The sequence below is a fragment of the Sinocyclocheilus rhinocerous genome, unplaced genomic scaffold, assembly GCF_001515625.1.
Source record: "Sinocyclocheilus rhinocerous isolate Xijiao unplaced genomic scaffold, SAMN03320098_v1.1 scaffold6644, whole genome shotgun sequence".
NCBI classification, from domain to species: Eukaryota; Metazoa; Chordata; class Actinopteri; order Cypriniformes; family Cyprinidae; genus Sinocyclocheilus; species Sinocyclocheilus rhinocerous.
In genome coordinates this window covers 27,791-38,154 of record NW_015636842.1, presented here as the reverse complement: position 1 = coordinate 38,154, position 10,364 = coordinate 27,791, and the positions used below count along the sequence as shown (strand labels likewise).

At 40.3% G+C, this 10,364-nt stretch overlaps 1 protein-coding gene across 1 annotated transcript in view; it reads left to right on the top strand.

The window, feature by feature from the left end:
* The window catches only part of LOC107748089 (retinoic acid-induced protein 2-like), an 18,776-nt gene extending 8,412 nt beyond the window's left edge, over positions 1 to 10,364 (top strand). Inside the window, exon 2 of the mRNA XM_016562747.1 lies at positions 7,394 to 10,364. Coding sequence (XP_016418233.1) covers positions 7,466 to 9,178 — 1,713 coding nt within the window. The 5' untranslated portion in view covers positions 7,394 to 7,465 and the 3' untranslated portion in view covers positions 9,179 to 10,364. The remainder of the gene's footprint in view (positions 1 to 7,393) is intronic.

Here is a 10,364-nt window from a genome sequence, read left to right as displayed (position 1 = left end):
TATATATATATATATAAAATATAGTATAGTATAATATAAAAAATATATCTTTATTTTTACCAAGTATATTTAAATATTTAGCTATATTTGTATGTAATTAATATTTGTTTGTCTCAATAAATGATTAAATAATTTCCAAATGCAATAGTTCCAAAATCTACCAACAGCCTTATCCAGGATTATCATGGATCTCATCATGGATCAGTCCGATTTTAAAATAATTTTGATATTTTAAGTTAATGTAAATATATAATGCACATGTATATGTATATACATATAATATGACTTTTTTTTCCACGAGGGCCAGTGATCAACTACTCAGAACACCTTAGCAACTGCATAGCAATGCAACACTTAGAGACCCAGAAGAACATAGCAACGCAGTTAAAACCCATGAAACACCTTAGCAAATCAGAAGAATATAGCAACTGCCAACCAACGCTCTACCACCCACAACACCCCAGAAGTTGTGTTTAGAGGTGATTCTGTTGTCTTCTGGAGTTTAATGGTGTTCAGTGATGGGGATACTGAAAAATCTTTGTTGTTGCCATAATCCTTCCTTATCAGTGTGTGTGTGTGTGTGTGTGTGTGTATGTGTGTGTGTGATGTTTTGACAACACATCTCCAGTGAGCTCAGCCTTCAGAGAACCATCATCTATACGACTGTTGGCTTGTGTGTGTGTGTGTGTGTGTGGATAGACAGTCTTTGTACACCCCGCCCCCTGTCGTCTCTGCAATCTTGCTCCCGCGTCTGGCGGTCTCGGGCCATGCTCGGCCGTCCTGTGCGGATGCACAAATGCACCATTCATGGCCTGATAAGATCCATGCGTGCAGCTGTGCTCCGGGCCCGGCGCTGACCCTGAAGTGGGCAGAACCAGCAGGCGCTGTAGGTCCAGTTATCACCTGAGAACCATTACAGTGTCTGCTTCTAGATTCAAATAGTAGACATTGGAAACTGTTTTGACGCTGTTTGTTTTAAAACCCAAAATGGTCTTCCCTGCTGCCTACATAGATGATGTATAGTTTGCTAAGCTAACAATTAACCAATCAACAAAGCACGGCACATTTTTGAAAATGGCACACAATAATAATAATTATAATAATTATAATAATAATAATAAACGGTTCAGGTATAATTTTATTAATACATATTACTTACATAAATTACATTATGTATTTAGATATTTAGATATTTTAATATGACTCAATTATTATTCATTTGATGTATTTTTATGTAAATTTACACATACATTTATGTAATTTTAGATTTAATTTAATTTACTCTTTAGGAGACAAACTGATAATTATTAAATCTGAGGTTATATAATATATACACACACACACACACACCAAAATCTACCAACAGCCTTATCCAGGATTATCATGGATCTCATCATGGATCAGTCCGATTTTAAAATAATTTTGATATTTTAAGTTAATGTAAATATATAATGCACATGTATATGTATATACATATAATATGACTTTTTTTTCCACGAGGGCCAGTGATCAACTACTCAGAACACCTTAGCAACTGCATAGCAATGCCCTGACAACCATCCACAACACTAGACACTCTCAAAAACAAACAAACAAAATTCTACTTTTATCTCCACTTGGCCTATTAGTATCAAGTAGTAAAACAACGGAATATGTTCCACTCGTACATAATGTCAGTACAGAGGAGAAAAACAGCATTACATGATGCAGAAAAGCTTTGTTGCTGTAATGCATGCTCAGAATAGCTGACCCGGGGTCAGGTGCTTCTGTAAACACCATTTAATTAAATTCTGTGTTTGTGTGTGTGCTTTAAAGCACTACAGTTTCCATGTTGCTTAGCTGTTATATCTGCTTCGCATCCTGTTGGCACCTTGAACTGTTGCAGATTTTAAAAAGCATTTTAATTCAGACCCATCCATGACTCTGAATCCTAGATACAGCTGTCAGGAGATTCCACACCGCTTCTATTGGCTTTAAATGAGAGGAGACTTTGTACAGAGATGACTGTCAGTGGGCATTAAGAGAGCGCACTGCAAACACACACTGCTCTTATTAGACCGTCTTCTCTGTGTGTATGTGTGTGTGTGTGTGTTTGAGGGTGTTGGATGTACCTGCTTCTGTAAACACCATTTAATTAAATTCTGTGTTTGTGTGTGTGCTTTAAAGCACTACAGTTTCCATGTTGCTTAGCTGTTATATCTGCTTCGCATCCTGTTGGCACCTTGAACTGTTGCAGATTTTAAAAAGCATTTTAATTCAGACCCATCCATGACTCTGAATCCTAGATACAGCTGTCAGGAGATTCCACACCGCTTCTATTGGCTTTAAATGAGAGGAGACTTTGTACAGAGATGACTGTCAGTGGGCATTAAGAGAGCGCACTGCACACACACACTGCTCTTATTAGACCGTCTTCTCTGTGTGTATGTGTGTGTGTGTGTGTGTTTGAGGGTGTTGGATGTACCATATGTGCTGTAGGTCTGCAATATAAGAGGTACCCAGAGGCAATTCTGCCCGCATTCTTCTTCCCAGGCTGATTTCAGCCTCCCTGAATGCTTCCCAACCCATAAATCCCTTAGAAGTCTCTGTCCTCAGGCATGAGACGGCTGACCACGTTGCACATGGATGCTATTTTATTACGGGAAGACACCACTGAAGACCATCACGGGAGACCAGTGTGTATCCAGTAGAGAAAGGGTTTGGCTTTCAAAGGGTTAATCTAAATGCTTAGACAAGCATCACTATTATAATAGAGTAAGTTAGTGTTGCCTGCTTTTTCAGCTGCGTTGGTTTAGGAAGATCTTTCCCAAAATTTCTTTTTAAAGCATTAATTTAAAAGTTATAAGCCTTGATCCAAACCACACTAAAAAAATGGATGTAGTTTGAATGAAATCATTTTACTCATAAATTGCTAGTAGATTTCACAAATATTTACTAAGAAACGACAAGTAACACCAGCGTTGCCAAGTCTGCAGATTTCCACAGAATTGGGCTGCTTTTAAGACTGTTGCCGCGGGTTGTATTTAGTGATCTCCCCTCACCCACCGGAAAACAATTTTGATAGAACGGACCCCCGAAGAAGAGCAAAACCATGGAAAAAACATGATTAAGCTGGTTTTGTTTCGAAGACCTGGCAACCCTGAGTAACACATTAACATTGAATTAAACGTAAAATTAAGTAGAAAAAATAGAGTGTAACATTTTCTGTAATTTAACATTTTATACTAATTCGCAAAGAAAGTGCAACCAGCTGCATTACAAACTTTGATTTTAAAGCAAATAATCATTTGAAAATAGGACAAAAAGACAACTGCTTTAATCCCATGAAGCATTGCAAATGACAATTGAATTAAAAACAAAAGATTAATATAAAATGATTAATTTCAAGATGTTAATATATTTTATTACATTTATTGCAAAATATGCTCATTATGCATACAAACATATTTTATAAAAGTATTTTTAGAGCATAGGAAGACTTAAATGATGTCTCAATCATTTCAAGTGCAGTGTTTATTGGAGTGGCAGGTACAAAAAACTGAATTAAAACAATTCTGCAAAGAAGAGTGGGCCAAAATTCCTCCACAGCGATGTGAACGACTCATTGCCAGTTATCACAAACGCTTGATTGCAGTTGTTGCCGTAAAGGGTGGCACAACCAGTTATTAGATTTAGGGGGCAATTACTTTTTCACGTAGGGTCAGGTTTTTCACAGCACTGTATATATATATATATATATATATGCATCATAACCAGGTTGTCTTTCAAATCAAGTGTAATGTAATTTTTCCACCAGGAATTCCGCTGTTAAACACTATTTTTAAAAAATAAGCTAAAATAATGTGGGCTAATGTCATGTAAATGTATGTACGAATGATCAACAAGCTCAAGATCACAGTAGGTCTGTTTATAAGATCAAAATCAATTCCATTATGGAGAAAATGGGATTTTTCAGAATCTTTTAATAATGGAATTTTTGCAACTGTTGTGCTCTGTTGCTGTAATATTATTTTGCTTTACTGAAATAACTCATTTAAAGCGAGTTTTATAACAGTGAATTTCCAAGTAGGATTTTAGTTTTATTTCAGTATTGCCGAAATCTAACCTCAAGCTCATAGCAGATTTGTCCATGTTAGTGAGCATTTGATGCTTCCCGTCTAGACAGTGTTAATCATCACATTCCAGCTCATACCGGCATCAAAGCTCAAAATTCACTTCATTTTATCTGTATGAAACACCTCCAGTAAACACTATCATTGCAATTGGAAGTTTCACATCTGCTTCTGTCTTTTTTTGCATTTTTGTTTGCCAGCCACATGCTTTTGTAGTGACAGATAAAGTTAGTCATATTCTAAAATATTCTTCTTGGGTATGATATATCCAGAAAAAAAAATCAGAAGTTATATTTCAGATATTAATGTGTATAAGGTAATATTCTTTATCCAGAATAATTTTGATTTTAGGGTGAAGTTTGACCTAGACATTTCTTAAGATAATTAATTATATAATTAGATAATTTAGCTCTAATGGCTCTAATGGCTTGGCAAAGTGAATCAGTCACATGAGAACATTTTTTCTACATTTTATTGTTGCATAACCTTTAAGACGCAGCAACAGCAGATGGTGTGTTTGGTGGTTCTTTTATCTGTAACGTTTTTAGCTCTGATTTAGTGTTGAGATCTAACCGATCTCACCTGCTGCTGTGAACACACACGCTCGTGCTTCTGTAATGCTGTTTGCATTAACTGTCTCACACGCTGATAGACGAACATAGATGAAGACAAATCCATGATAGATTCGTCTAGATGAAGCCATGTTATCGTATCAAGCCAGTAAGTAACCCGTACTCTAGTATTGGATGACAGTTGTGAAAATATAAAGTATATTCATTGTCGGCAGAGCTGGGTAGTAACTGATTACATGTCATCTGGATTATGTAATCAGATCCCAAACATTAAGCACTTGCAATTAGATTATATTACATTTTAATAATCAGATTACAGTTACTTTTCTTGGGATTACATGATTACATATTCACCCAATGGCAGTAAATCATTCATAATTTATTGATTCTCCCTAATTCGTTTTTCTCTTTTAAATTTTCCTTTCTAAAAAATCCTCATACCATTTAGCCTATATTCACGAATGTTGTGTAAATACATTTGCAATGTATGAAACAAATAATTGCTAAAACACTGGTGATTTATGGCTGAGAAACACCATGTCATCATATCCGCTGACCTTCAGTAATGGTTGATTGGGCAAAAATATTTCAAACCTGAAAGACTTTTTTCATGTTTATTAATGTTTCTTCATATAATACATATCAATGTGGTGCATTTATGGTGAGTTTAAAACAAGTTTGATAAAGTAATCTAAAAGTAATCTACGTTACTAATTACAGTTTTCATTATGTAATCTGTAATTAGTAACGGACCCAGCTCTGTTTGTCAGCAGCAAACCAAAGCACCAGTTACATTGGTCTTATACAGTGTTTATATATATATATATGCTGCTGTGAACACACACGCTCGTGCTTCTGTAATGCTGTTTGCATTAACTGTCTCACACGGCAGGAATCCGTCAGCCCACAGAAAGCCCATCTGGAATGCAGTATCTCAGAAACAAATCATACAGAGGGTTTGGCGACCCACCTTGTTGGCTTTCCAATGCTAGATTGTAATTTATCGACTTTTATCCCCGCTCAGGATTTATTTCCAAGTTTTTGGCTGTTCCTCTCATAGATTGTAATTGGGTAGCATTTGAAGCATGTGTTTGTTTTCCAAAGACTTCAACAAACGCGCCATTTCCAGCCAAGTTACATCACTCAGCGTCTTTGGCATAGAGAATGCGGAGACTAAGACTAATTTTAAATTAAAGACATGTTTGTGCAAAGACTGATGGGGGAAAAATGCACCTCACACATGTGATGCTACTCAACACAGGGCTGCAGCAAGGACACTAAAGGTGATAAAGCAGGAGAGCGGAGAGTTAATTTTGCATGTAAATGTGCAAACAGTGAATTTATTTACCTGCTTGGAATGTCAGCAAATTCACAAATTTGCACAGAATATGCTTTACAATATAATTTGAGACAAAAAAAACTAAACAAATCTGCAAGGCAGTTTAGAAGTCACGTGTGACTTCTTGGAGAGGTCTGATCTTGGATCAGTGTTTCTAAACCGCAGCACTCATCGATTGAGGGTTGATTTAGGGTTGGTGAGAAACACTGTCACCGAGTAATCAGAGAGGAGCAGATGTGTCAAGGCCGTCTGCTTCCTTATCTGACTTTTTCCACTGTTCTTCCGTCAGTACGGGAATGGAAATTCAGTGCTTTAGAAGTGGTTCTGAAATTCACCCTGGGACACAATTTGGTCCTAAATCAGCTGGCAGCTTTCTTTTGTTTTGCAGCTTGCCTGAAAAAATACAGATAAGGCAGTTCTCGCTGTGCTAGCATGAGCCTGCCCTCCAACCTTTGTCAGCATTACATTTAGTTTTTGGTATGATTTACTGACGGAGAAAATGTATAATTTTTTCTGCTGCTATGCTTTTGGAAATGTTGCAGATAAAATTGTTGATAATGTTTTTGGTAGTGAAAACAGAAATGCAAAAGTTGGTTTTAGTGTTGTTTGTGGTTGGTGCACATGTTCAGGTCATCCTGTTTGCAAAAAAACATTGCAATGTTTAATGGGTACTTAACGCAGACTGAAAATCTGCTGCTTTGAAAGCTGTTTTTTTGAAAGACTGCACCCATTTCTGCATCCCCTGATCTTTTTTCCCTCCCGTTTTTGGCTTTTCTCTCCCTCCCTTGCTCTTTTTATTTCTTCCCATTTCTCTCTTCTTCAAGGTACTCTCTTTTTCCTCCTTTCTGTCTCTCTGGCGTTCTTTCACTCGCTGTGTGTTTGCCAGAGGGAGGTTCACTTCATAGTCTTGGCAGCATTTTGTGTAATAAACTCCACACTAACGCTGGCTCATAAACAAATAAACCCAGGCACTGTGTGACGTAATTTCATCAAATCCTCCCCCGTGCTCTCTTTCCTCCCCTCCCAAGCCAGCGAAGCAGTCTGTCTGTGAGAAAGGCTCCCAGTCTTTGTAAACTCTCTTCTGGTGTCTCCCATAATTCTGTGTTTGTGTCTGCGAATCCACTCTCGTGTCATGACGTCATTCTAAAAGCTTACAGCTCTTGGTGGACAAAAACAGATGGTTGAACTTTTAGCAGGAAAGGAAACAATGCCTCCTTGGTCCCTTGTTAGCTTTGGGTATTAAGTTATAGAGGACAGGTAAGGATTTAACAGATTATGAAGGTTTACCAACAATTACTATGTTGAGTATTGTGGTTTACATCGACACAGTTGTTGCCAACTACTAATCCACTTCTCCCATTTGATTCTAGAGTTTGTGCTGAAGAAAACCATGATATCCTCTACTTGCAGCACCTGAAAGAGATTTACATAATCAAGACACGATGGAAGAGCCGTACAAAGATTCTGTAGCCGTAGACATGGCAAACCCTGAGGAAGAGGTCTGCAATGGTGGATCCGCCGCCACTGATGCAGTTGGGAAACTGGAAGGGGAGACCACTCCAATTATTTCACCCGAGACATGGAATGTCAGCTCTCCAACCATCACAAAGCGATCCCTGTCGCCCCTGCTAACGATACAAGCCACCCCGGTGGTGACCCCGGCTGCTGAGTCTCCCAACGGTGTTGCCCTGAAGGTTGCTACAACTGTGCTCCAGCCAATCTGCTTAGGGGAGAGTCCAGTAGTATTGCCAATCCTTGCTGGACCAGCTGCCCCTCAAGTCGGACAATCAGGGGCCACTTCGTACCTGATGACTAGTCAGGGTCCTGTGTCCCTACCTCTGGTCTTGGAACAACAAGTCCTCCAACATTTGAATCATCAATTGCTTCAACAAATGGCAACTTGTCCTGCCCTGCCGCTGCAGAACAGCATCCTGTGCCAGAACCCTTCTCTTGCTCTTGGAGCACCTCCAGTCCTGGACCAGAAAGGCACAAGTCCAGTGTTGGATACTAGTCTACTGACTCTTCTTCAGAACCCTAACTTTGCAGCCATCCTGCAGGACCTCTTCCCTGGCCAAGGCAACTCTTCTCCCACTTGCCACCCAGCGTCTTCCCCGCAAGTTGACCTTGCCTCTGCGTTCTTTCCTCCTCTGCCTCTCTCGCACCCCTACAGCTCTCCACTAGCCCCTCTGGTGCCTCCAGCCACCTTGCTTGTCCCCTATCCTGTTGTGATCCCACTTCCAATGCCTCTTCCAATCCCAGTGCCAATCCCAGTCCCGGTCTCCACTTGCAAGGACTCCAAGGTAGAGGTAGATGTCCCTAAACCGGCTTGTACTTCAAGCAAAAGCACACAGACTTCACCTAGTGACATCTCCCCTCATTTGACATTTACCAGCAAGGAAATGGCAGTAGTCCAACAGTCTCTTCGCTCTTGCTCGTCCCCTGTAGTGACAGACGGAGAAGTGCTAGATTTATCCATAAGGGCACCTCATCCTTCAATCCATGTTGATGTGCCACAAGGGATCCAGCCATTTCAGCAAGACAGTGTCCTTGATTTGTCTATACCTAGTATAAGAAAGACATGCATCCAGACTTGTAGCACATATGGGCCATTGGCCCCGGAGCGGGAGAGGATGTGCCACCTGGGGGACAATGTTAGCAGTGGGGCTTTGGCTCTTGGGGTTCTCCGGCCAGTAGACTGCACGCCGAAGCTAGACACCAAGCTGCTAAGTGGTTTAGCATCTCTAGAGTTCAGCAGACAGCACAAGTGGGTGGTAGATAGCGGTCACGGTAGCACAGTGGCTGGGGCGCTACATGACTCTGCGCTCACCAGAAGCGGCAACATCGAGATCGTCAGCACGTCGCAGACTGCCAAAGTCATCGTGTCGGTCAAAGACGCCATGCCTGCCATTTTCTGCAGCAAGCTAAAAGGATTATCAGGCGTTTCTACAAAGAACTTTTCCATCAAACGTGATGCCAGTCAAGGGGGCTTCGCCGCACTTCCCAGGGTCCCAGGGGATCAGCGAGGAGAATCCAGTGACCCGCTCAAAAAGATCTCTAAAAACAGAGGCATCAAACTGAAGAAAGTAAGCTCCCAGGAGATTCATATACTGCCCATAAAGAAGCAGCGACTGGCGGCGTTTCTGCCCAGAAAATAACACATGCTCTCTTGAGAGTGAGAGTGAGAAGGGAAAACCAAGGACATGAGCAATGAAACAGCTACTGAGGTGTAGCTAGGTAAATAACTACTTTGAAAAAAGCTGGTCTGAGAAATTTAACCCAGGGTATGATGATGAAAAATGCATTCCTGGCAGAAATAAAGCCTAAAGCTTGTTCTCCAAGCTGTTCAAATGATTTAGACTGATGCTGGCCGCCTCTGGTCTGACGGTTGGCATTTGATCCATTCATTATAAAGCAATCAGACGAAGTCGACAGGAAAATGCTCCAAGTATAAAAGAACCAATCTGAATTGCCTAAACTGCACTACTACTGATATTTTTTAGCATTAACGCCAGAATCGACTCCCTTCCTATGCATTTTGATTTCGGTCACACATCCTCATGAATGATTCATCATGCGTAATCTGCATTGTCATTAATATGCATGAGATCTGTTTTGAAACCTGGCCAGCTGTCAGTGAGAAACGCAACGTGTAGCCCTGACAAATTCTCCTCTCGCTAATATGATGAATTCTTGCTCTCCTCTCGCTGTTTACACTTGGAGTGCAAGACATTTCGCATTTTTGGTCCTAATGAACTGTAGAAGGGAACCGTGACCTTTTGCTTCCCTAATCACTGTATTAATCAGTGGGGCATTGGAGCGGAGCATCCTCTTTGAAGAAGCAGTTAGCATGGCAGCCTGATAATGACTTGGCAAAGCCCAGATCTCGGTTTCATTAAGTCTGATGATTGGAGGAAATGGTTGTCAGTAGCAACAAAGCATAGTTTTCATCATCCTCCCTTTGGGGGGCAAAAAGCCTCCCTTCACCCGCCCCAAACTAAATTAAAACGAAATAATCATTGGGGGTTCGTCCCTAACGACAACAAATCTGAGTGAAATGGCTTATTAATGCTGTTTTTATGGCCGTGGGTTCAACTCTGAGTCATTTTTTTAGGTTATAGTCAGCCAGCTGTGTGAACACACAAGGAGAGTTTCCCTTGCAACAGTGTACAGATTTGAATGATCCTAATATACCTTCAGTGTTTTAGATGGTGAATTGCCGACAATGGACGTGAAGAGTTCAAAATTAAACATCTATCCCTCAGCAAGCATTAAGATCAGTTTTCCTTCTCGGGTGAGCCTGGTTTTCTTTATACATGTTGTGCAAAATTCATTGGTGTATGT